We start from the raw sequence: 27,978 nt of genomic DNA on the forward strand, positions 1-27,978 counted from the left end.
CTAGATCGACTTGATCTTACGGACGCCCCCTCGGCTATTAACTCATGGGTCAAGCTAACAAAGGAGATTGCAGATCAATGTTTCCCAACCATCACCAAATCTCTGCACCCACCCCAGGATAATAGGAAGCCTTGGTACACCCTGGATCTCAAAGCCCTCAAGCAAGAACTTCGCAGTAAAGAACTCAGATGGCGCAAGACCTCGTCATCCTCCACCCTATCCAACTACAAAGCCCACCTCAACACATACAGGAATGCCATCCTCAAAGCCAAAAAAGACTTTTTCTCTTAAAAAAAAATCCACAACTTCACCTTCGACCCCAAAGCCTTATTCTCTTTTGTTTCATCTCTCACAAAACCCCTCGCCCCCCCTTAATTCCTGATGAGGAAGCATCTAATAAAGCCACAGAACTAGCCATCTTCTTTGAAAATAAGATATCTAACCTCCTTAAGCCTCTCTCCACCTCCCAACTATCAACCCCACCATCCAGCACTTCAACAACTACTCGGAGTGTCAAACTTACATCCTTCGAGACTTCATCGTCACTGGAAATTGAAATCATCCTCAAGAAGATAAAACCTACTTCTCACCCACTGGATGCAATACCCTCTAATCTACTACTCTCCATCCCAAACATCATTTCAAAATCGTTAGCAGACATCATCAATTGTTCCTTAACACAAGGAAGGGTTCCAGACCGACTAAAACTTGCCATTCTAAAACCCCTACTGAAAAAACCTAATCTTTAGACGTCTGACCCAGCTAACTTCTGCCCAATAGCAAACTTACCTTTGATCTCCAGAGTCATGGAAAGAATTATCAACAAACAACTGTCTGATTACCTAGAAGAGAATAACATTCTCTCCCCTTCCAGTTCGGATTCAGAAAATCCCTAAATACTGAAGCACTACTAACCTTACTATCGGACACCATCCTTCTTAATCTGGAAAGAAAACAACCTTACCTTCTCGCACTTCTCAACCTATCGGCCGCCTTCAATACGGTTAATCACTCCATCCTACTGGAGCGCTTATCAGAGATCGGCATTCAAGGAGAGGCACATAGTTGGTTCAAATCGTTCCTTGAGAATAGATTCTACAAGGTCAGAATTAATAACAAGGAATCTCACCCAATCAAATCAACCCTGGGAGTCCCGCAAGGATCATCCCTCTCCCCCACACTCTTTAACATTTATCTGCTGCCACTTTGCGAATTACTTTCCAACCTCAATCTTTCATACTACCCTGTTTCCACGAAAATAAGACATCCCCCGAAAATAAGACTTAGTAGAGGTTTTGCTGAATTGCTAAATATAAGACCTCCCCCGAAAGTAAGACCTAGCAAAGTTTTTATTTGGGAGCATGCCAGTCTCACAGAACACCAGAGCATGCAGCTGTGATTTTTTTTTACCCTGCAGGATTCACAGTTAGTTGTCATCACAAACCAGCATAACCAGACAACTATTCAGAATATAATAAATGTTCATTTTTTTCTTCAACAATATATGTGAATTCTTCTTCATGGAAAAATAAGACATCCCCTGAAAATAAGGCCTAGTGCATCTTTGGTAGCAAAAATTAATACAAGACACTGTCTTATTTTCGGGGAAACATGGTATATATTCGCTGACGACGTACAGATTCTTCTACCGAACACAGATTCCCTGCAAAAAACTTGGGCACACTGGAACAGCTGTCTACAATTCATAAATAGTCGCTTACCAGCTTTAACCTTATCCTCAATCCAAACAAGACGGAGATCCTCATTTCGCCAGACGAAAACCATGCTCTCCTCAGCTCTCAAAGCGCCTCTCAATTCGCCAAAACATTCATCAACCATTCCCCGTCCGTCAGAGACTTAGGGGTTCGGCTCGATAACAACTTCAACCTAAAATCATTCATCCACAACACAACTAAAGAATGTTTCTTTAAACTACAAGTACTCAAAAATCTGAAACCTCTCCTGCATTTTAGGGACTTCCATTTAGTAGTTCAATCAATTATACTCACAAAGTTAGACTACTGCAATTCTCTCCTGCTAGGGCTCCCAGCGACAACTATCAAACCCCTACAAATGGTCCAGAATGCCACGGCTAGGATACTTACCAACTCAAACAAAAGAACCCACATCACGCCCATCCTTCATTTCCTTCACTGGCTTCCCATTAAATCTAGGAGCACCTTCAAAGCATTAATGATGATACACAAGGACATTCATGGCATCACCCATCTTAAACTAAGCACTCAACTCTGTCCTCATACATCAGACAGACCAATTAGAAACGCATGCAAAGGATCATTATACGCCCCACCGGTCAAATCCACACTAAGAAAGCGTGCTATTTCGACAGCAGGGCCCACCCTCTGGAACTCTCTGCCACCGGAGCTTCGACAAGAACCTTGCCATCAAACATTTAAGAAACACCTCAAAACATGGCTTTTCAGACAAGCCTTCCCAGAATCCCAAGACCACTCGGACACCGGTTGAAGGACATAACAAGACATGTTCCTCTCTTTTCTTCCTGACCCACAGCCCTTACTTCTTGTCCCCCTTCCCTCTTATCTCTTGTCCCCTCCTCACCTCTTATCTCTTATCTCTACCCATTGCCCTGTCCCTCTCTCCACACCCTGTGCCATCTGTTACTCTAAGTTAACCCATATTATCCTACTTAGTGCTAAAGTTAAGGTTACTATTAATGATTTAAATGTTCTAATGTGCCAATGCTCCTTAAAGACCCTATTCGTTCTGTTCCAAGTGTTCTTATGTACTCATATTTATATATTCTACTAGACGTTATGTTCTAATGTTACAGCCTAGCCGCGATGTTCTGTTATATTCTTTTGACGCTATGTTTTTAATGTAACGCCTTAGACGTGATTGTTCTGTTGTATTGTAAACCGATATGATTTGTAAATCCTGCAAGAATGTCGGTATATAAGAATTCAAAATAAATAAATATAGGAACCGGTACTCGCTCCTCGAAGACCCATGTTTCCTAAAACCGTCAGACTCTCTCCTATTTCAGTTTGCATATAGGAACCAGTACTCGCCTAGAGGCTCCTGTTCCTGAATATACTAACTATTCTCTATTGCCTAGAAACCATTACAGAGAGAGATAACTGAGTTACCATCGCTCTCTCAGAGCTGTCCCTGGAACCAGGTACTCGCTCCTCGAGGGCCTAACTCTCTCCAGCTACTGAGCCGCCTTATTAATCTATGTGAGTGTATCTACTTCTAGTTATGTATCCAGCATACCCTGTCTACTCACGATCTATGAGTCTCTCTCTACAGCTCAGCAAACCCAGAGATAGCAGTTCCAGGATCTGAGGGACTTCAGCCCTGCCGGGCACATCGGCTCACTACTGCCACTTCTGGTGTTTCTGCTACCTGTCTAATAAAGAACTAGGGATGTGAATCGTTTTTTGACGATTTAAAATATCGTCCGATATTTTTTAAATTGTCAAAAATAGAGTGCGATACAATAGATATCCCCCCAATTTATTGTGAAAAAATCGTTAATCAGGGTAGTGTCCACTAAAGGGAGTTATTTGGGGGGCGGGTGGGAAAACCAGCACACCAAAACAACCCCTAAACCCACCCCGACCCTTTAAAACTAATCCCTTACCTTCCCTCACCCTCCCAAACCCCCCAAAAACGTTTTACATGTACCTGGTGTCCAGTGGAAGCCCTGGGACCGATCGCCCGCTCTCGGGCCGTCGGCTGCCACTCATGTGATCTCCTGTTCTCGGGCCATCGGCTGCGCTAATAAAAATGGCGCCGATGGCCCTTTGCCCTTACCATGTGACAGGGTATCCGTGCCATTGGCCGGCCCCTGTCACATGGTAAGGACAAAGGGCCATCAGCACCATTTTTATTAGTGCAGCCAATGGCCTGAGAACAGGAGATCGCTCCCGGGACCACTACTGGACCACCAGGTAATTTTAAAATTGACCCCTTAGCTTCCCCCACCCTCCCGAACCCCCCCAAAACTTTTTACAAATACCTATGATCTAGTGGAAGTCCCGGGAGTGACCTCCTGTTCTCAGGCTGTCGGCTGCGCTAATAAAAATGGCGCCGATGGCCCTTTGCCCTTACCATGTGACAGGGCCCCGCCGACGGCCTGAGAACAGGAGGTTGCTCCCGGGACTTCCGCTAGATCATAGGTATTTGTAAAAAGTTTTGGGGGGGTTCGGGAGGGTGGGGGAAGCTAAGGGGTCAATTTTAAAGGGTCGGGGTGGGGGTTTTTTTTTATCGGCTTGGGCATCACTAAAAAAAAAAATTAGCGATGTGAATTGGAATCGGAACAGATTCAGATTCACATCTCTACCGATCAGATTTTTTTCTCCCTCCAGCCGAACCCGATAGTTAAAACGATCGGGCACACGATTCACATCCCTATAAAGAACTGTCTGTGTCTGTCTCCATACTCCAGCCTAGTTGGTGGTCCCTCTCATGATATCCTCCTGAGGGCGCTGTCATCTGCCGTCGGCCCAAGGATTCACCATTCTACATTAGAGTGCTCATTTCTCACACTTCAAGAGCTGAGTACAACAAACTGCTACCTTGCAGTCTACCCTCAACTGTTGCTAACATCTCCTTCCTCAGGAACGGTATCATAACCAATTGCTACTTCTTAGCAGGAACCATACAGATGGCCAACACCTCCCTTCAGGGGAACTCTCGTATATCAGGTTGCCACTCTGTGCGGAGATCCATAACAGATACTAACTCCTCCCCTCTGGAAGAACAGATCTTATATGGTTGCTGACCTCTCCCCTCTGGGGAGAAGCTCCATAACAGTTTGCTAACAGATTGCTAATCCTAGCAGAGTCGCTAAAGGTTTGCTAGCTCCTCTCCTCTGGTGGAGCAAAGCTCTACAAGATTGCTGACTCCTCCCCTTGGGAGGAGCAGATCCTAACAGACTGCTAATTCCTAGTGGCTCCTACAACAGATTGCTAACTCCTAGCAGAAAAGATAACAAATTGCTAACTCCTCCTTTCTTGAGGAGTAAAAGATGATAATGTTCTCACAAAAGCCACCTCAGCCAGAGGTTGGGGGGCCCATGAGGACTCTTCTGTACCCAGGGTCTCTAATCTCAACACCAATCTCTCTCCCAAATTGAATCTCCTGAAGCCAAGACCGATATGGCATGCTCTCACCACGTTCACACATTTCTTCCACAACAGAAATGTATCCTTATTCAAACACAGTCAAGTTGCCGTGTTCTATGTCAACAAGCAGAGAGGAACAATATTGTTGGTTCTCTTTTGGGAAATATTAAGAATGTGGAATTGAGCAGCTCGCAAGGGACTTATTTGCCAGGTGTCTCCAGTATCCTAGTGGATTGTCTCAGCAGAGTGTTTTGACCTCCCAATGGTCTCTGCAGCAACCAGTAGCAAATGAATTGTTTGACTTCTGGGGTCTACCAACAGTGAACTTGTTTGGAGAAAAACTGGTTTTGTGTTTTACATTCTGCCAAGCTAACAAACTAGCACGGGGATGCTTTCCTTCTCATTTGGAGCCAGAACCTCATGTACACTTTTCCAAAGACTGACACATACTTCTCATTTCCAAAACAATTCAGAAAATACTTTGGGATTGTGCTTGCCTGATCCTCATAGCACCAGCGTGTCCCAGGTAAACCTGGTATGCATATATTGTCAAGTTTTCCAGTGGGCTTCCCATACTTCCGAAGTCAGACCCCAGAAGTATACTTTTCTAACTCAAGACAATGGGGCACTTTTTTATCCCATCCTTTCAATCCTCAACCTCACAGTTCCATTTACCATCAGAGACTGAAGACACATTGGTTTCGTATAGAAAACCTTCAAACAGGAAAAACATGCCTTCAAATGGAAAAGATTCTCCATATGGTGCCACCAGTATGACTACTATCCCTTTTCATGTGAGCATTCACACCTTTTACAGTACTTGCTCTTCCTCTAATTCAGGCCTCACTACTACCTTAGTGAGAGTGTATCTATATGCCATTTCAATTTAACCTCACCTTTATTGGATAAAAAAAAAAATCTCCACACTTCGTTTTCTCGTCTCATGAAGGGACCCTTGCATATAAACCCCCCCAATGCAGAAGCTTCCTTTTCTGTGGGTTCTCAATGTGGTTCTCTCTCAATTCATGAAGCTTCCTTTTGAATCATTAGAATCTGTTCCTTTAAAGTTTTTGACTTGGAAAGTTCTCTTCCTCATTTGTTACCTCAGCGAGAAGTTAGCAAACTCCAAGCTCTTTCACTATGCTTCATATCTGCAGTTCAGTCCCAATAGGATGGTTCTCAGAACTCATCCAGAATTCCTACCAAAAGTAGTTTCAGCTTTCCATATGAAACAATCTGTCATACTACCTACCCCCTCTTCCCAAGGCTCTATGCACATGAGGGGGAAAAAAGCCCTCCATACTCTAGATTGCAAGCAAGCCTTAGCATATTAAAAAGAGGTGCTCAGCCATATCAAACTAAATCAAACTAACTAGCTTTTCATGTCCTACAACCCTAACCGCCTGGGATTAGCAGTTGCCAAATGGACTTTATCCAGTTGGATAGCTGGCTGCATCCATCACTGCTATGATTTAGCAAGACTTCAACTTAGATCGATACTTCTCAGATGTGCAACAGAGGAAGCCATAGCTTGTAGCTGAAGAGCTTTATAGTCTAAGATACATACAAAGCTGCAACGTGGTCTTCAGTCCACACATTCACATCTCATTACTTTCTTGATAACATCTCAAAGACTGACTGTAGGTTTAGACAGCAGTTTTGCAAAATCTGTTCTCACTATATTCCACTCGCTACAAAGGAGTCCAGGTTGCTTACCAAGTACCGTATTTTTCGCTCCATAAGATGCACTTTTTTTCCCCCAAAAGTGGGGGGAAAATGTATGTGCGTCTTATGGAGCGAATATAAAAAAACAAAACAAACAAAAATCTAACAAACCCCCCCCCCGACTCCCCCAAGACCTGCCGACTTAATTTCCTACAACCCCCACCCTCCTGACCCCCCCCCCCCAGACCTGCCAACATCCCTGGTGGTCCAGCGGGGGTCCAGGAGCGGTCCGGGAACGATCTCCTGGGCGTGGGCTGTCGGCTGCCAGTAAACAAAATGGCGCCGATGGCCCTTTGCCCTCACTATGTCACTGGGACCGACTGCTGCTATTGGTCGGTCTCAGTGACATAGTGAGGGCAAAGGGCCGTCGGCGCCATTTTGATTACTGGCAGCCGACGGCCCACGCCCAGGAGATCGTTCCCGGACCGCTCCTGGACCACCAGGGATGTTTGGCAGGTCTTGGGGGGTCAGGAGGGTGGGGGTTGTTAATTTAAAGGGTTGGGATGGGGGTTTTTTTGGGGGGAGGGGTTCCCAGAGAAAAAAGTTTTCTGATCTGGGGAGTGGACCGAAATGGCCCTCCCCAGACCCGAAAACAAAATGGGGAGGAAAAAAAAAGCTATGCACTCCCCTAATTTGCTCCATAAGACGCCCAGATGCAGAGCCGGTTTAGCACAAATTTTTTTTTTTTATTTTCCCCATCTGAATCCTAGGTGCGTCTTATGGTCAGGTGCGTCTTATGGAGCGAAAAATACGGTAATTGTTTCCCTGCAACCCTCAGCTTGGGGGACAAAACACAAACAGAAAATCAAAAAATTTACAGTCAAATTTTATCCCCAAAGCTGGTACATCTCTAATGATAATATTGGAGCCAGACATACAAGGTGTAGTAGGAAGAAACCACTTTCTACCTATTCACCCACTAAGCCTCTAACTTTTTCTGTTTGCTTATAACAGATCAGCCATTCAGCAACTAGATCTAAACAAGTTAAATTTAGAAATCTTCAGTTTCTGCAGGATCAAAATAGGCAACCTGTGTGCCATCTGCATAAATAAAACAATGATACCCACAGTCCTGTATTAGTGTGGAAGCTAAAAGAAAACCATGCAAGAATAGAACTTTGCACAGCTCCGCAATTTTATGGTATTGATTTGGAAACCTCAGATCCCCTAATTACTCAAAGAACAGCCTGAGTTAAATTTTTTTTTTTTAACCAAGATAAAACACCACTCTTTAATCCAATCTCTAAGATGGCATATCGAACAATCATGATGAACAATGGCAAAATTCATGCTCGTATCAAAGACCGTAAGTCTTCCATGCTACAGTCAGCCCTCATCCTAATTTCATTAGTGAGAGCTACTAAGGCTGTTTGTGTGCTATTTCTTCCTAAAGCTTGACTGACAAGGTTGAAGAACATTTTGCTTTATCAATATAATCATTAAGTTGGTTAGCCACCATGGGACGATAGCTAGAAGGTAGCAAAAGGTCCAGGGAAGCTTTGAGTGGAAACCGACCTTCTAATAGACTACTGTTTACTATATAAGCTATAAATTTTGGCAAGGCCAAACTTCCACTCCTTAAATTTAGTGGGCATTGGCTGTAAAGAGGGACTAGAATTCATCAAACCAAAACGTTTCTGAATTCCCACAGATAAGTATTAACTTCCATTGATTTATGGTCAATGGGAAGATTTCTCGTAAAAGCTCACCTTTTTATCTATTGAAGAAAAAATAAAATTCTTCCATATCTGAACAAATTTGCCATTGAAAGATTTTGCTAAAGAATCAGCATTAGCTGATGGGTGGTCTAACAGAGAATCACTAAAATGTGCAGAAAATTGAGACTTTCTAATTTAAAAAGTTGTTTTGAGTAATCCTTTTGCAAGCCTGATCTACTTTGATAAATACTCCTCTTATTTAATAACATAGTGATAACGATCCTAAGCTAATTTACATACCATTTAAATTTTTTTTTTTTCCATTTTCAAAATGGTGACCCTGCCTTTGATTAGTGTTAAGCCAGAATGAAACAATCCCAGAGAAGGATGACTAACTATATAGTAATTCAAATGAACTACCTTATTAAAAAAACAACCAATCACACTTTCTAGCTATGGTTTCTGCTCTCTGGAGCTCCCTATGGTTGGCTTCCCATGCAGAAAGGGAATTTTTTTTTAAAAAATAGGTCAAGATAAGTAGCCATTTGAACATCTGGAACCTGCTTCAGTGTAGAGTTTTACCACAAGGCTTCTTGGACAGTTAACATTTTGCTTGAATTTCACACTTCCTTATGCTGTTGACAGAAATAGCTTTTGGTCTGCCAGTAGTGATTATAACCTGTACCATATTCTTCAGATTGAAATTCTGTGATGCTGTTACTCGCTGGTATAAAAAGCAAGATTCCCAAGGTCACTCCAAAACAGACCTCTGTCCAAATCACAGGAAGGCCAATGCACTGGGTATCTTCGTTTCCCATGAAATGGCACTTTGTGTCAGAATGCCTCTTTCAGTAAATGCTGCAGTTAGCAGGCTCTTTAAGTTATGTAGTTGACTTCTGATGCATTCCTAAGACTGGTTAATAATTTAGTGCCACAAAACAGTAATCAAAGGCAATATAAAATACCTTTATTACATATTTCAGCTTAATTTTTTAAAACATCTCAATTTTTTACAAAAATGTTTACAATATCATGAAATATAAATGGTCCAAAAACCCTCAAAACTGAAACCCCAAACAATTGAAAATTCAACTATTGAACTAAAATATCACATACCACACACCGAACCCAATCTTACCACATACTTCACCACATTCACTCAAATATAAAACCTTTTAATAAATTTTATCTCTTACAAAAGAGACCAAAAATGTCATATGTGACTTCTCATTTGTATCACTGTAAACAACCCTCACATAACAGATATATATATACAAAATTTGTTTGAATGTATCCCATAGATACAATACATACAGACTTCTTCTAAAGTGTGTACCACAGAGGCCTCTGTTTCACTGGAATAGCTTTGTCAGGGGGATTTGTTGATAAGTTTTTTATATATATATATATGCGAAAGTTGCTTTTAAAACATTTTTAATTTAACAGGCTGAAGTTAAGGGTGTTTAGTTATAATTCTGTTTGCAGATAATCTTTTAGGGTAAAGAAGAGGTTTATTCATGTGCGGTACTAAAATTTTTAGACAGGACAATAAAATTTATAAACATTCCTCCCAATTCGCATTTTTGATTTATAGCTTATAGGCCAAAAAGTATTTTCCATGCTCCAATAAGGTTTTAATGAGTTGAAAACCGCAGAAAAAAATTATTTTAAGGAATTTTAGAACAGCTTCTTGACCCTTATGGAAAATCTGGCATGGCTGTTATCTTAACTTCAATAAAGTCCTCACATTCGGGCCGATTCAGTAAAGTCCGCGGAAGAGTGGACAAACGCCCGCTCTCCCGGCGCGCACATAGGCCACTCGCCTGTGCACGTGATTCTGTATTTAAATTAGGTGGTGTGGTAGAAACGGGCAAAAGGAGGCCCTAGGGACACTAGCGTGTCCCTAGGGCCTCCTTTTGACCCGGAGTGGCGGCTGTCAGCAGGTTTGACAGCCGATGCTCAATTTTGCCGGCATCGGTTCTCGAGCCCGCTGACAGCCACGGGCTCGGAAACCGGATGCCGGCAAAATTGAGCGTCCGGTTTTCGGCCCGACAGCCGCCGGCCCATTTTAAATTTTTTTTTTTTTTAAACTTTTTTTTTACTCTTGGGGACCTCCGACTTAATATCGCCATGTTATTAAGTCGGAGGGTGCACAGAAAAGCAGTTTTTACTGCTTTTCTGTGCACTTTCCCAGTGCCGGCAGAAGCTAGCGCCGACCTTTGGGTTGGTGCTAATTTCTTAAAGTAAAATGTGTGGCTTGGCTGCACATTTTACTTTCTGTATCGCGCGGGCATACCTAATAGGGCCATCAACATGCATTTGCATGTTGCTCCGTCGGAGCGCACTGTACTGTATCTGCCTGTAAGAGCGCCAACTGTGCTATTGATCAGTTACAAAAAATTTGTAGTAATTTAGTGCCCCACCTGTTAACCACAGCTGTGCAAGCCCTGATTTGAAATGTACAACAGCTTGCTGTTTTGCAGAAGAAGAAAATGAAGAAAAACTGATGTGATGCTTCAAGCTAGGGCTGGCCTGGCAGGCAGTATTCCTGGCCTTGCATAACATTAAGCCAGTCTGTTACAATAAACAGAAAATCAAGTTTTTCTATGTCACCTGATTGCATGGTAAAAACATTCCTTAATGGGAGGTTTTTTTTAAAAAAGACTTACATCGTATATTAGCCTGATCCAGTCTGTTTCCTATCGTTCTAATTGGTTATAACTAAGCATATAAAAAGGCACTTCGCTGTACCTTTGCAGCTTAAAACAAAATTAACGTTCGTGTGTTCTTAATTAAGCTCATAGTAAGAAAATGAAGCCAAATCCCAGAGCACAACCAAGGATATCATTTTAGGAGCTGACGTCAAACAAGCCTTGAGCATTGCCTAATGATCTCTTGCGAGAATTCATCTAACCCCTTTTGTATTTTGACAGTGCAGCAAATGAAAATTAAAGCAAGCAATGTTTAACTAGTCAACTAAACCTGATACATAACCCACATGTTGCTACAAAAATTGTTTACTTTCCAAGGTCACCTTTATAGTAGTATGTAATAGGACCAGAAGATTATTACTCCTGCTTCTATCAGTAATCAGTTATAAACATGCAAAAATTCTTTATTTATAAAATTTTTATTCTGCTGTCCTCAGGGTACCTGTCCATTGAGGAGTAAAACATAAAATAGTCTCAAAATATTAAAATGTAGTGTCAGTTTAACTAAAGATTGGGCTAGAAGTTCAAATAAGATAATTTATTTTATTTATTTATTTAAGGTTTTTATATACCGGCAATCATGAAAACATATCTTGCTGGTTTACATAAAACGGGAGTGCAGAATATACATCAAACTAGAACTGTGGTGACCGAAGGTGCAGTTACATTTAACAAGGGTAGCAGAACTTGGAGAAAGGAGGAAGAGAGAGGAAAGAATAGAAATGGTTAAACAATATACAAATTAAATGCTATATACAAAAGGCATGGTTAAGGGCTGAATGTTTAGAGGAGTCATTAGAATGTGTCATTAGATTGTGTCCGGGAAAGTTTGCTTGAATAACCAAGTCTTAAGTCTTTTCCTAAAAGTTAGGAGGCAGGGCTCCTGTCTGAGAACCGTAGGAATGGAGTTCCACAGGAGGGGGCCAGCTGTGGAGATGGCACGATCTCTTAGGGTAATGTGTCTGGTCGTTTTCGCGGGGGGTACTTGGAGGGAGCCTCTGTAGACATCTCTGGTAGGTCTTGTCGAGTTGTATACTTGGAGAGGGATTTGTAGATCGAGGATGGTGAGTTGATGTATAGTTTTGTAAATGACAGATATGGCTTTGTACATGATACGGAAGTGTACAGGTAACCAATGAAGCTCTTTCAGGATGGGAGATATGTGGTCTCTTTTTCCTTGCGCCTGTCAGTAGTCGGGCTGCTGAATTTTGAACCATCTGTAGTGGTTTGGAGTATGATGAAGGCAGACCTAGCAATAGAGAATTGCAATAGTCTAATTTCGAAAAAATGACTGCTTGGATGATCGTTCTGAAGTCTTGAGCATGGAAAAGAGGTCTTATCCTTTTCAGGACCTGGAGTTTATAGAAGCAGTCTTTGGTTGTTTTGTTGATGTGTGCCTTGAAGTTTAGCCGGTTGTCTATTATCACTCCTAAGTCTCTAACTTGTGTGGTAGGAAGATTGGTAGGAAGAGTAATGTTAGAGATGTTCTCAGGAGAGATGAGTAGGATTTCTGTCTTGGAGGAATTTAAGATGAGGTGTAGGCTGTTGAGTAGTTGTTTGATTTTTTGGTGGCATGATTCCCAGTAGTCAAGAGTTTTAGAGTATGTGTCTTTGATGGGGATGATGATTTGAATATCATCTACGTATGGGAAATGCTTTAGATTGAGGTTGGTGAGAAGTTGGCAGAGATAATGGTGATCAGCGCAGAGTACTACAACATGAAGTGTGGTTATCTGATTTATTCATACTTTACAGGATTGTAAATATTATGGGAAGATTTTACGTTAAATTTTAGTGAGACTGAATATCTGCATGTGGCATTCTTGAGTTTGCTATGCTGTTTGTAGCATTTTCAGGTTTATTTTAGCCAGTAATATTTCAATGTTTATTTCAACAAGAACCAAAACAGGGGAAATCAGTGGAAAAAGACCAGTCATTTTCTCAGAAAAATATCTTTTGTTCTTGTAATCACTAAATTCTATGGAAAAAAAAAAGCTTTGAAAATGAGGGTCCCTAGCTGTATGGCTGCTGCTAATTGTCTAGTGTGCATGCTGCCTCCTGCCCATTTCTCTCACACCAGCAAATTTGGTTGTTCAGGTAACTTTTTGAATGTTAATTTATCAGCAGTCATATATACTGCTGCCATTAACATTGCACCAAGCTCAGGACTGAGAGCTGGTTTGTATTTACAATCCCTGCAGCAGTTTTGCCCCTTGCAGATTTCCTTTTCAGATACATAGGTGCGTGGCAGGGATACTCTGGAGAGAGGCACACTACAGATAATCTGAGTGGAAATATGATGGGACTGAGGCAGCTGAAGTCAAGATTTTAAGAATATCCTTTGCATTTTGTAGTCTTGCAAATAGTATTCTTTGGGGTTTTTCTTCAGTTTCTAAGACTAAGGGCATCATTGAGATGGTATGATTGAACCTGTATTTGAAATCATTACGTATACTGTTGAAGCAGTGGAAAATTCAAAAAAATGGATACATTGGGGCAGATTTTAAAAGCCCTACTCGTGCCGAGCCTATTTTGCATAGGCCCAGAGACGCGCGCAAGCCCCGGGACGTGCATATGTCGCGGGGCTTTGTGAAAGGGGCAGAGGCGGGACCGAGGCCTCCGGCACAGTGGCCATGCCGGGGGATCGCGTGCCGGCACTTGGCTGGCGCGCGCAACCTACGCCTACCCAGAGGCAGGCGCAACTTATGGAACAAAGGTTAGGGGGGGTTTAGGTAGGGCTGGGGGACGGGTTAGGGAGGGGAAGTGGGGGGCCGGAGGGAACAGGAAAAGCCATCGGGGCTCCGCGTGCACAAGTGTGCACCCCCTTGTGTGCGCCAACTCCAGATTTTATAATATGCGCATGGCTGCGCGCGAATGTTATAAAATCGGGCGTAGATTTGGGCGTGCGCGCCCAAATTTACACCTGTGCGTAGGTATTAAAATCCGGCCCATTGTGTCTTAGTGTTTCAGGAAGTTGGAATTCCTAATATATCCCATTTTGTGGTGCATCATATCTTGACAGTGACGGATTTGATATTCATCTTCAGACATAAGGCTACACTGATGGGGAGCCACTTTAACAGCTTTGTTGGCCCAAGCAAGAGAGAACATAACATGAGAATAGCTGCACTGGTCAGACCAAGGGTCCATCGTTCCAGGTCATAAGTACCTGGTAAAATCCTAAACAGTAAATAGATTCTATATTGCCAACGCTTGTCAATAAGTCATAACATTCCCTAAGTCCTCATGGTCAAAAAAAATGAATGGACTTCTCTTCCATGAACTTGTCCAAAACATTTTTAAAATCAAGCTATACTAACTGCCTTTCTCAAATCCTCTTGCAATGAATTCCAGAGCTTAATGTTGCATTGTGAGAGAATTTTCTACCACTTGTTTTAAGTGTGCAACTTGCTAGCTGCATGGAGAATTCCCCTAGTCTTTGTATTTTTTTTTTTAAAGTGTAAATAACTAGTTCACATGTACTCATTCTAATCGACTCATGATTTTATAGATTTCTATCATATCCCCCTTCAGCTGTCTCTTCTCCAAGCTGAACAGCCCTAACCTCCTTAGCTTTTCCACATAGGAGAGCTGTTTCCTCCCCTCTATCATTCTGGTAGCCACTCTCTGTACCTTTTTCCAATTCAACTATCTATTTTTTGAGAGACAGCAACCAGAATTGCACACAGTACTCCTAAGTGCAGTCTCACCATGGGGCGATTATAGAAGTATTATGACATCTTCTGTTTTATTCCTAACACTGTTTGAAATCCTTGGTTTAGTGTGCAGAGGCAGTCAAAAAAGCAAAGTATTGTCCACGATGACTCCTTTTCTTGGTTGGTAATATCTAATGTGGAACCTAGCATCATGTAACTTCAGTGTGAGTTTCTTTTCCTTATGTGCATCACTTTGCACATGAATATTCTGGTGATGGGAGCAGTTTGTCAGATGGTGGTAGCTTTCTATCTTTGGATTGTACAGAGGGATGTTCATATGATTGTACAATTTCATGATGGTGATGCATTTAGACAAATAGGGTGGTATGATTTTTTGACACAATTTTCTATACTGCCTATATTAGAAAAACTGTGCTAAGTGGTGAGCAATAAAATAACTAATCAAAAACAGGTTCTAAACATCTCAAAACAAATCAAATAAAGCACATTGTCTCCTCCTATCATATTTTAACAATGGTGTCAGGATGTGGAGCAGAATCTAGATAGAATATGTGGCAGAAAAGTTGAACTTATAGGCAGAATGGTTGACTGTTTACCATACTATAGGAAAATGTGCACAAAATGTATGGCATTTAGAGAAAATTGCATACTGTTCTCAAGGAAGCATTATTTTGGCATCAAAGGTGATACTGAAACTTGTTTTTACTTACTTGTAAGCTTGTTTAAATAAAGGATTTGGTGAGCTCATTAAAGTGTTTGGGTAGCAAAATAAACACAATACCATCATCTTAAAGACAGATCTTTATTTAGATAAAAATTAGAATATTCCAGGAGAGTGCAAAACAGTTCATAAGCAGTCTCAGAGCTTTATTTATACAATAGATTAAATAAATTACCACTTCCAATATACACATCAGTGAGCTATTTATTTGCATAACACTTTCCCAATTGGTTGATATTTAACAGAACATCCTCTTAATAGGGTAGTAGTTTAATTTTATCTTATGTTAATGAGGCTAGGGGTTTTGTAAATTACATGATTTTTTTGTAAATTGAGTCCTTAAGGCTGAACTTTGTCATGCTTATTTACTTCTGGCCTACATTCTAGCATTTCAGCATATCTAGTCATGTCATAAACCCTGAATAATTCCACAAGACTAAGCAGTGTAATTTCACAGTGCAGAAACAATAGCTTCATAGGAAAAGTTTTTCAAAGCATCCTAACAAAAGGTGCAACTTGCTCTGCTATCAGAGGGAAACTAGATGGAAAAGAGATTTCATTATATTCACATACGGTATTAAGTGTTTTCCCTAAGGCAAAAATTATCAAAGTTGAGCATGAATCTATTTTAGCAAGTTAAACTCTAACTTCTTAAATGCATTAATGATGCCACCTATCTGGTGTCTGAATCTTTGTATTTTCTCATTATTAAAAATATTTTTCTAATTGCAATTTGTTTAGCCAGATGGGTCAGCGAGTTTTGTATTTTTTTTCTCTCCCAACTTAAAAAATAAAACTAGGAACCAATTCTAAACTTGTGTGAGCTAATCTTTTCATTTAAATCCCAGAGGTGGTTCAGTGGCAGTGCTCTTTGCTGCCATGAGGACTTCTATGTTGAAATCTCAAGCCATGTTTTTCAGGCTGACCATAGATTTTTGAGGTGAAGTAGCATATACAGTACCCAGGTGGAGGAAGTTTCCACTGCACTATAGTAATACCTAGTGGCCAGACTCTGGATGCATATAGGTCTGGAGAGCCCAGGGTCTGTAGCCTTTGAGAACTGTCGTTGCAAGGATTGGAAAGGGAGAAAGATACAAATTGGGTAGAACTCTGATACTTGTGAATGAAAGCTCATAGTGCTTCAGCCCCCAGTAGAGACTGGTAATACTTTGAGATGGAACTCTCTCAGATAATAGAAGGGCTTGGAGGCACTCCATGAAGTTAGCAAGTAGCTCATTTAAAACAAATTGAAGAAAATTCTTTTTCACTCAGTGCATAATTAAACTTTGGAATTCATTGCCAGAGGATGTGGTTATGGCAGTTAGTGTAGCTGGGTTTAAAAATGGTTTGGATAAGTTCCTAGAGGAAAAATCCATAAACTGCTATTAATTATTAAGCAACATTATCTTGAGACTTATTTAATGTTTGGGTGCTTGTGACTTGGCCTGGCCACTGTTGGAAACAGAATATTGGGCTAGATGGTCCCTTGATCTGCCCCAGTATGGCAGTTCTTATGATTAAGAAGAAAATTTGCCTGTGTCAAAAACAAACAAACAAGGTTAACCTTCCTGCAGCTGAAAGGCAGCAGGTGCAGGAAGCCCAAGTGCAGTGGTAATGGCCAAAGCCCTCGTCCCTCCTCCCCCCCCCCCCCCCCCCCTGCAGCCAGAAACCATCTCTGTGTTCAGTGGGTAAGTGCTGAGCCCAGGTAAGGTGGGGGGGGGTTTAATTAACCACCCGATTCAGATGTTTGGAGGGGTTTTCAGTAAGACTTCCTCCAGTCTCCTTGCTTAGCATGCTGCACCAATGTTCCCAATCCCATTGGGGTAAGAGGAAGTGGGCTTCAGAGTGAGTTGAGCGGCCCCCCAGTGGGCTAGGCCCTACTTTAGGCTTGGTTGGCACACCTCATGGTAGGCCGTAGTGGCGTCAACTTGCGCAAGTCTTTGTGTGTTCTGTATTGCTCTCCATAGAATGTCTGTATGCTCAGTGCGTTGGCTCTGTGCACACGCTCACATACATACACTCTCAACTAGGTAAAGCCGGATGCAAGGGCTGTGCGTGCACCTCGTTGCATCCCGCCTAGGCACCTGACATCTGTGAGCATAAAACTTTGCGAGCCGACAGAACGCACAATTACTGCAGCCAATGGCTCCGGCAGCCAAGAAACATAAGCATCTTTGTCTGTCTCTGCGCTGCTTATCATATTAGGCCTTCACAGTCTGACCTGGATTGCAACTTATGTGAGCACTGTGAGGAAGCCCAGGGAGAATTGGCCTCCCCGGACTCTGCTAAGCCCAGCTCCTCCCATTCAGAGGATGGGTTAGCCACAGCCTTAACTAGAAGTACCTCGGATCTGAGTACTGCTGTGACTGAGTCATCCATGGGAGAGGGAAATTCAGCAGTGCCTTTCCCAGTACCTCCTGGGCTAGGCATGGACCCGGCTGCCTTCAAGCTTTCGTACAGGTGCAGTCTGTTACCTCACTTGCCCCTGTTGAGACGGAACCGCAACAGTTAAGCCCTCCCTCTCCCAGTCCTATTGGCAGACCTCGAGGCATGCCCTGCCTCACCAAGGGTATCCCTGGCAGGGACCCAGATGGCATGGGCAAAGAGGAGGATATGGATTCCTTGGACAATGGAGAAATTCCCCCTGGCTTAGAACCGTATTGGACTACGTTGTGGTTTTTCCATAGAGACGAATTGCCGGTCCTGATTTCCCAGACCCTGAAGATGCTGGGAGTTCCTGGGGCGGACTCTGACGGAACCAAAGAAGAATCCCATTCTGATTTCCCTATGGAAAGCCTCTTGCTACTTTCCAGTACTGGAAACCATCCAGGAGTTGATTGACCTGGAATGGGATGCCCCCAGAAGCACGTTTTAAAGGGGGGGGACGAGTGTTAGAAGCTCTATACGCACTGGATCTGGCAGTGAGAGAGCATTTGCATTTCCCTAAAGTGAGGGCCTTATTGTTGCACCTATTTATATCTCTATAGGAGTGCCATCTAATAGGTCGAGGTGAGGTGTTGGTGGCGGTTTAGGGTCCAATTTCGCATGTAGACTGAAATGTACGAACAGCACAGTATACCTTGGTGAAGATTTGATATCATCTGTAGTGAGGAAAGTCTCCTCACAAAGATGAAATTTTGTACTATTATCTCACCCTAGCTTGATGGGTGCCACCATCTAATAGATGGCACTCCTAAAGAGATATAAATAGGTGCAACACTATGAGGGTCTTGTAGACAGGCTTCCCCCCCCCCCCCTCTCACTTCTTAGTGCAAGATGTAAAAAATAGAGATTATCTGCTAACTACAGACCACTGAATCCATTTATGCCTGGCAAAATGGCAAAAGCTGTAATTAAGAAAAAAATTATTGGTCATATGGAAGAGACAGCATGGATTTAGCAAAGGGAGGTTCTGCTTTTACAATTAACAAAACATAATTCTTTGAGGAAGTAAATAAACATGGATAAAGGTGAGCTGATTGATTAAAGTCCCTTATGAAAGAAAACTAAAACGCCATGGGATTGGAGGCAATATCTTACACTGGATTGGTAACTGGTTAAAAGATAGGAAACAGTAGGACTAAACTGTTCTCCGATTGGAGAAAGGTGAATAGTGGACTGCTCTGGGGAGCTCTCCTGGGACCTGTTTATTCATCTTATTCATTTATGATCTGGGAAAGGGAGTTACAAGTGAAGTGATCAAAGTTGCAGATGACACCCAAAGATAGTTCCTTTAAGGAACTTCCTTACAGTCTGGCAGACTGTAAGGAAATACAGAAAGAACTTGCGAGACTGGAAAACTGACCATTAAATTTAATGTGGACAAGTGTAATGTGTTTGTTTATTTATTTAGAATTTTTGTATACCGACATTCTTGAAAAAGATATCAAATCATATCCGTTTCCATTACATAGGGAAAATTAACCCCAGTTTTACATACACAGTGTTGAGTTCTACATTAGGTATAACCACCTAGGAAAAGGATCTTGGAGTCATTGTGGATGGTACATTGAAATTCTCCGCTCAGTATGTGGTCACAGTCAAAAAAGCAAACAATGCTAGGAAATATTTGTAAAGAAATGGCAAATAAAACAGAGCATAATGCTTTTGTATAGGTCTAGTGTGACATGCTTGCATTGACCTGTAGTAGATTTCTCTCCAAAAATAAACTTGATCCATTTTGTAATCCTGTTCATCTCTTCTGAATTTTTGCACTTTAAACTTTCAATTGATTTCTAAATTGCAACACTGATGACTCAAATTGTTTGTAATATGATTAAAAAAAATCAGCATCTGAGCTACACTGAAAACTAAAGACTAGTAGGATTACAAAGTAGATCATGTTTATTTTTGGAAACATAAATCTGCCACAGGTCAACATGAGCACGTCACCTTTCCTAGTTCATCAGGGTTCTTCTCAGTGCTATACAGCTAAGTGTTTCTAGCGATTTTTTTTGGACAATTATTAACTGTTATTACCAGTCTTCAATTAGAATATTATGAACATAGTATATAGTGTGTGTATATATATATATATATATATATATATATCTACAAGTGATACAATTTGAGTATTGCTTATTTTATGTGCTTTTCACACAAAAAAACAAGAGGACTATTTGTCAGCTTACACATGATTGGTATTAGCTGACTTGGTAGCTGTCCTGCATCTGTTTTCATAGTATTAAGAGATATTTATACTTCTACATATAGGAAATATATGACCAAGATCTGTATATTGTTTTGTTTAAATTGTGAGTTAGCCATTTAAATGACTTTGAATATTGATCTCTTAGTTATTAACTTAATGACTCTGGGGAAACACAATTCTTTTTGCTGGGATTGAGCAATAAGAAATGTGTATCTACATTTTTTGACGGGCTACTGTTGAGAGACAGGATGCTGGGTTAGATGATCTGACCCAGCATGACACTTGTTCCTGTCGTAAGATGCAGTACATTGGTGCACAAGCATCGGCTGCATTGATGTTCATGCAGACAAGCATCCTGCTCCCCAGCAGAGTGGCACCAATGCTAATTTCTGAAGGGGCATAATTGAGTCCACTGCGTTGATGGTAATCTTCAGCCTGTCATGGAATAAGGCACTGAAATTCTTTGGGGTCTAGGCCCCAACGGACAAGTGCTCCCCTCTGAGGCTTTATTTACTGATTGGGTTAGATCCAAGTCTAAGGCCCCCCTCAACTTACAATGGAATACTTTTGGGAGAGTACTCTTGGGATATGACTATGGATCAGAGGGTTCTTCTCTCTTGCCTCTCTCCTCCACAGGAGAGGAGAGATTTCCCACTGAAGGCTTTTCCTTTGCCAGTTTTATTAGAATGGCAGATGCCATCCCATTTATATTACAGAAGGAAGATAAGTCCAGAAATAAAATGCTGTACATTCTCCTTTTCGGGAGCCTCCTAAGGATATTATAGTAGTACAGATGAGGAATGTGGTAGAGTCCTCCTTTGTGGATTCAGTGAATAAGAAGTTGGGGTGCTGTAATCTGTTGTAGGCTGGTCAATGCAAACCAATATTTGATCTATAGAAGAATTAAACTGATGCCTATTTTCTGAGTATAATGTAAAAAAGTTAAAATGAATCATCTAAATTAATCTGATCATTTGTTTAATGCTGGTGAAAGAAAACTTCAGCTAGGATTCTGAGTGGAAACCTTTTTTCAATTAGGTTCTACAAATTAATAAATTGCCCACCCAACAAAAACTATGGTTACACTGTATGCTCCAGTCATGCAGCGTTGAAACAAATAGCAAGTTACGTAAACATCTGTACAGAAAGCAAAATGGCAGCACCTGAGTGTACCTTTGCAGGTGGTTGTGTGTGTGTAGAAAAATAAATTATCCAAGTTCATGCAGTTATAAATAGCTGTTTTTCAGAGTAAGATGATAGTTAATAGCATCATTAAATCTTTTCAGATATATTTAAAACCAAAGCTGTATAGAGAAATTATAGTTTTTTTTTAGCTGCTATTCTCCAAGGACACGCAAGATATCTATCCGCACACATGGGTGACATCGGATGGAGCCCAGCCCAGAAAACTTGTCAGTTTCTAGAACTTTGAGTGAGCCTTGTTGAGCATGATCACACATGCAAATATACCTCCTGTTCACATGGGGTCCGCTCAGTCTCTTCTTTTCCATGGAGCCGTGCTTCTCATGGTCAGGTGAGCCTCACTTTTTTTCAGGTACCTTTTTGTGGCTGTGTTTTGAAGAATGCCTCGCACAGTGGATCTGGGGTTCTTTCTCCTGTCTGCATCCTAGTTAAGGTTTTCAATGTTTTTCATTTTCTTTTCATTGATAACCCCAGAGCGACAGTGCCATCTGATTCTCATCCTTTTTATTTTGTGATGACTTGTCCACGTCCAGGGTTGCAGCAAAATGCGCCAGGATCACCCCGTTGAGAGTAATCATCCAGCTTGACAAGATGGAGTGCTGCTTTGGTTCAGAGAAGACCAATGTCTCTGAGCTGCATCAATAGCGATGCCAGAAACTGGACATTGTCAGGTTTGTCGTCCTTGACCTCACCACTGGGGAAGGACCGAGCCAAGGAAGCATTGGCATCTGTCCCTGTCTGTGCACAGTGCCGGGCACAGGAATGCACCAGCTTCTACTGCAGGGCCCCCCAAGCCGACCCCCATGGCGAGGAGAGCTAGTCCTCAAATGCCAGGGTGCATAAGTCTCCATTGGTCTCTGTCAGACACTGATCCGCTATGCGCCAAAGAGGATCTGGTTATACTTCCTGCTTCCCAGCCCATTCTGGCATCTGTGATGTTAGAGGAGGAATTGGAGAGAGAGATGCAGCTGGCCGATGAGAAGACAATGCGAGGCCTTTGCATTGTAGCACTGACACCAGCACAGTTGCTCCTCGAGTCACTGCTGGAATCCCTGCACACATTTATCGGCGTGTTACTGACCCAGCCATTGTCTGTTCCTGGGGTGGCATCTGCTTAACAATTCTATAGTGCTACACAACATACATAGCACTGTACAAACTTACAAAAAGACAGTCCCTGCTCTATAGAGCTTACAATCTAATAGGACAAACATACAGGACAAGAGGCTTGGAGTATTTCATAAAGCAAGACAATAGTTTAAAAAAAACAAACCCCAAGTGCCTGAACTGCTGGTCAGAGGCAGGATCCCATCACCAGTTGATGACTGAGACAAGGGCACCTATGATCTATGGTGGGGGGGAGTGACTCCTCCATGTCTTCTGATGCTTTGGATGGTCTTCTCTCGGATCAATCTTCAGATGATCGAAGGAAGTACCCACTGGAGAACCTCTCCTTCCGAGTGTCGCTATATACTAGGAATGTGCATTTGTTTAAAAGGAATTGTCAAAACACGAATAAGGGCAATTTGTTTCATTCAGGAGGCTCCAAAATGAATGTATGGCCCCCGAATGAAATTCCATGAACTGAAAGTCATGGGGGGGGGGGTGGAAACTACCGAAAACGAACCTACAAACGAAAAAATTGTATTCCTTGCACACCATTACTACATACAGAGATGCAATATGTGTGAGCAAAAAAAATTGTTTCTTACGAAAAATATGCATGCACAGAGTCAGTCCTTGGAGGGAGCATTGCACGACACTCCCTTGGCACATTTACATTTGCAACTGGCCCAGTGGACTGTGAGGTCATGGTGTTGGCAAGCTATTCAGGACCTTCAGGATCGCAGCCAAGTCACTCTGTGTCTCCGGGACACACTGTCCTGCTGGCAGGAAATTTCAAATCTGGAAATAGGGGTTGTTCCAAACTCCTTCCATCCAAATTGTCCTGACCATGGATGCATCCACCCTGGGCTAGGAGCTCATGTAGATAACTCAGCACCCAGGACCTATGGTCCGCCCAGGAACATCTGTCAAATCAATTTTTGGAGCTCTGAGTTATCAGGTACACACTGTGTGCTTTCAGGGATTAGCTGTTCAACAAAATTGTTTTGATATAGACTGTCAGCCAAGTGGCAATGTGGTATGTCTACAAGCAGGGGGAGGTATGGGATTGTACCTTCTATGTCAGGAAGCAGACAAAATCTGGTCATGGACTTTTTCCCATGGGATGGTGGTCAGGACTATGCACCTGGCCGGAACTGAGAATATAATTGCGGACAGACTTGAGTTGCGCCTTCAGACCCCATGATTGGTCTCTGGACTAAGGAGTCGTGAATCAAATCATCCGCCTCTGGGTAAGCCTGGATGTGGTTCTCTTGCAGCACCTTGGAACAGGAAGGTTCCTCAGTTCTGCTCCCTGTATAGGACACGTGACAAACCAGCCTTAGACGCCTTTGCTCACCATTGGGGAAAGGGTCTCCTATATGCATATCCTCCAGCACCACTGGTAGTGAAGACTCTTGAAGCCTTGCGAGTACATAGGGGCTATAATCATCATAGGCCCTCTTTGGCCACAACGGGTCTGGTTTCCACTCCTCAGGAAGATGTCCATCTGGAAATTGATCAGGCTAGGGACTTCCCCAGATCTCATCACCCAGAATCAAGGCAGGTTGTGCCATCCCAACCTTATATTTTATTTTTTGATTTTTATGATATAGAACTGAGGGGACCCTGCATGGATGCATGGCATATAGCATGTGTGAACATGCTCAGTCAGAGTTCTAGAAACTTTGACATGTTTTCTGTGTCGGACTCCAGCTGATATCACCCATGTGTGAAGACTAACACAACCTACTGTCCTTGGAGAGCACCTGTTAAAGGTTAGCAACTCTTATCTGTGGTTGTGTTCATTTCTTTTTAAATTAAGGATGGTCTTACAGTGGGACTATATTAAGCCTTTAATAGTAAGCTGGTAGAAGCTTTAGAAAGCAGCTGCAGAATTTTCTAACCCTTGCTGCTGAACCTACCTCTGGGCTGCTGCAGTAAACCCAGGAGTTTTAATAATCAGTTGCTTAGTTGATTGAGGAGTTGAAGGCATAGGGATGACATGTGAAAGAGAGATGAACTAGGACCCCCCCCCCCCCCCCACCCCCAACTAAGTCCTTTGTATTTTCTAGTCTGTTCCTATGCTGAAACACTTGGAGATGAACATACTTGAGAATAATATATTCCTGTGTGCATGCATATAAGATTCAGTAACTTGTTTATTTCCTTTACAGCAAGCAAGGGCAGAGCAGGAAGAAGAGTTTATCAGTAATACTTTGTTTAAGAAGATTCAAGCTTTGCAGAAGGAGAAAGAAACTCTTGCAGTCAACTATGAGAAAGAAGAGGAGTTTCTTACTAATGAACTGTCACGCAAACTGATGCAGGTTAGTACTTTGTCTAAGCTTTTAAGTAAGAGAAGGAGCAAGGGTTGGATAAGTTTGTTTATAAAGCATCAGGGGGGCATTTGCCCATCAAATTACTTGATTAGCTGGCATGCACCCATGCCCCTGTTATCTAATTCTGAAATCTTGTTAGTACAGTTGGATTGGTTTACTGCATGCTTTAAGGAATCTTATCCTGCTGTACTCTGTAAAATATTTTATTTTAAAACACCAAACTACAGTTTTATAATTTATAGCAGTTGCCAGTGTACCAGCTATCTATTCTATGGAGTAAAGTTTTGGAGGGAAATTTTTATTATAGTCGAACATTTTGGGATGTGACTTTTTAAAAAAATTTTTTATTGGAGGCAAAATATGCCTTTCAGTTATTGAAGTCTTTGCTTCCATGGCTATTGATCAGATGGTTTATGAGCTATTTATGAAAAACATTTTACTAGCCAGCTTAAAGTGTATTTACAAACAGAAACACCCAAATAGTTTTAGAAAATAGAGCCAAAGGTATAACCAAGGAAGGGATAGAGCTAAAGGAGTTCATACTTTCAGGGAAGGAAGGCAGTATGTGCATAATTTTAGTACTTAAGCACTTTTTGTTCTTTGCTATTGTGAACATTCTGCAGAGTACAGGGAGATGGACTGCAGGGCCCTCGAGCCACATATGAACAAATACAGAAATGTGTGTTTGTTTTTTTTCTAGTTGTGGCTAGGCAGATGCTGTATTAAGGAGGTCACAGGCTTGATGGCATGTGTGCATGGGCTAGCATTCCAACAGCACAGTAGTGGGATACATCGAGTGGTGAGCTCAGTAACCTGCATTAGTAGATCTAATGCCTTTGGAAACTTTCAAAGTTTCTACCACTCTTCATAATATGAAGTCTAGACCATAGTTGTTCAGTGGCAGCTGGTACATCCCATGATATTTCTAACATTTCTAGTGAGAGATCCACATGCAGTAAGCCCAGATAAGTTTGAGGTCATGCATGAATAATCTAATTTCTAGTTTCTTTATGGGATTTATATTACTTGAATGACCTAGCAACTTGTAAAAACAGCAGCGGTTCTCCACCAGTGTGTTGCCAAGCACATGGAGCTGTCTCACCGACACTTCCCGGTCTCCCGCTAGCTCAACTGCTTATTTCTCCTTCTCTTTCGTTCTGAGTCATATTCCTCCTCTGCCTGTGCTTGAAATGCTGATAGCCCAGGCAGAATGCAGCAAAATTACTGATAAAAACCGTTTGGGGCAGCAGCACTAGAGGCAATGGCCTGGAAGAGGAAGTGCTGTGCAGCGTGCCCATGGATGCGGGAATAAGAAGAAACCATGCCATCGTCGCAAGTAGAAGCAACATTGGCCTAAGTAGGGGGAATAGCCATATGGCTTGGAGCAAGAAGAGGAAAAGCTTCAGCTCCCGCGGTCAATGGGAGTTTTCTTATGTTGCTGCTGCCACCGCTTGTTCTTGGTGCAAGGGTGGTGAAGGGGTAGTGTGAGAGAGATTGCAAAGGAGCATGTGTGATGTGACTGAGATCCTGTGTATAAGTGTGTGTGAGATTCAGAGCCTGGGTGTGAGTGGGGGTGTGTGTGTATGTGTGTGTAAGAGTGTGGTTGAGAGCTTGTATGTTGTGCAAGTGAAAAATAGAGATAATGAGCATGTTTGTGTGTGAGACAGCGTCTGTGGGTGGTTAAGAGCCTGTGTGTGAGAGAAATAGCATGTGTGTGCGAGATTGAGAGCCTTTGTAAGTGTCATTGAGAGCCTCTGAGAGCCTGCATATGTGAGAGCATGGGTGCAAATGTGATTGAAAGAGCATGTATGTGAGTCTCTGTATATGAGCGTGGCAGCATGTGTTTGTGAGACTGAAAGCCTATGTAACGGGCCGATACAGTAAAAAACGCGGGAGAGCGGGCGAGCGCACAGGGCATTCTCCTGTGCGCGCGATACAGTAAGTTAATTTATTTAAATTAGGCCCGGCGATAAAGAGGCGCTAGGGACACTAGCGCGTCCCTAGCGCCTCTTTTTGGACAGGAGAGGCGGCTGTCAGCGGGTTTGACAGCTGACACTCAATTTTGTCGGCGTCTGTTCTCGAGCCCGCTGACAGCCACGGGCTCAGAAACCGGACGCCGGCAAAATTGAGTGTCCGGTTTTCGGCCCGACAGCCACGGGCTGAATTCAAAATTATTTTTTTTTTTACTTTTTTTACTCTTCGGGACGTCCGACTTAATATCGCTATGATATTAAGTTGGAGGGTGCTCAGAAAAGCAATTTTTACTGCTTTTCTGTGCACTTTCCTGATGCTGGAAGAAATTAGCGCCGAACTTTGGCCGCACATTTTTCTTTCTGAATCGCGCGCGCATACCTAATAGGGCCATCAACATGCATTTGCATGTTGAGGGCGCTATTAGCTGCCGCGGGTTGGACGTGCGTTTTCCTCCCCTTACTGAATAAGGGGTAAGGGAAAACGCGCGTCCAAGAGCAGGCTAACAGTATGCTCAGTCGGAGCACACTGTACTGTATCGGTCTGTAAGTGAGAGAGAGCGCTTGTGTATGTGAATATGTGATTGAGAAAGAGGAGAAGGTTGCAGGCAACCCCCCTCCTGTCCTCCTGCTAATTCACAACAATCTCAGGGCACCTGGAAATCGAATTTTCCCAGGTATGGAGAACAGAACGTTTTTATCCTTATTTTTTATTTTTTTTAGTTTGTTTTGAAATTTTATTGGTATCTGATTTTTTTTTTTTATACAAGGTTTTAATTATTGGATGTTCTATTCATCACTGTTCTAAAATCATTCTTTTTATTAGTATAGTTTTACTACTATTGATTTTATATTTCTTGATGTGTTTGATAACTGGTGTTGGTGGTTTTTCCATTGTTGCACTGCATACTGAGTCTCTGGCTTATTGCAGTTTCCAGTTCAGTTTTTGTCAGCATGCTTTTATTTTATTCTTATGGTCTCTTTATTTTTTTTTCTTAGGTGAGGGTCTGCACGTGTGACCGAGGTGAAGTATTCTGCTGCCATGTAGTCTTTTTGTAGGGATCTACAGCAGCCTGGTTTATTCTGTTTTCCTAATAGGTATATTGAT

At 42.2% G+C, this 27,978-nt stretch overlaps 1 protein-coding gene across 2 annotated transcripts in view; it reads left to right on the forward strand.

Annotated features, from left to right (window-relative positions):
• CCDC6 (coiled-coil domain containing 6) overlaps positions 1-27,978 on the forward strand; it is a 351,904-nt gene that overhangs the window by 24,838 nt on the left and 299,088 nt on the right. For both annotated transcript variants that reach the window (XM_029609756.1, XM_029609757.1), the window contains exon 2: positions 24,739-24,888. In XM_029609756.1, coding sequence (XP_029465616.1) covers positions 24,739-24,888 — 150 coding nt within the window. The remainder of the gene's footprint in view (positions 1-24,738; positions 24,889-27,978) is intronic.

Source organism: Rhinatrema bivittatum, chromosome 7, assembly GCF_901001135.1.
Source record: "Rhinatrema bivittatum chromosome 7, aRhiBiv1.1, whole genome shotgun sequence".
Lineage (NCBI taxonomy): Eukaryota > Metazoa > Chordata > Amphibia > Gymnophiona > Rhinatrematidae > Rhinatrema > Rhinatrema bivittatum.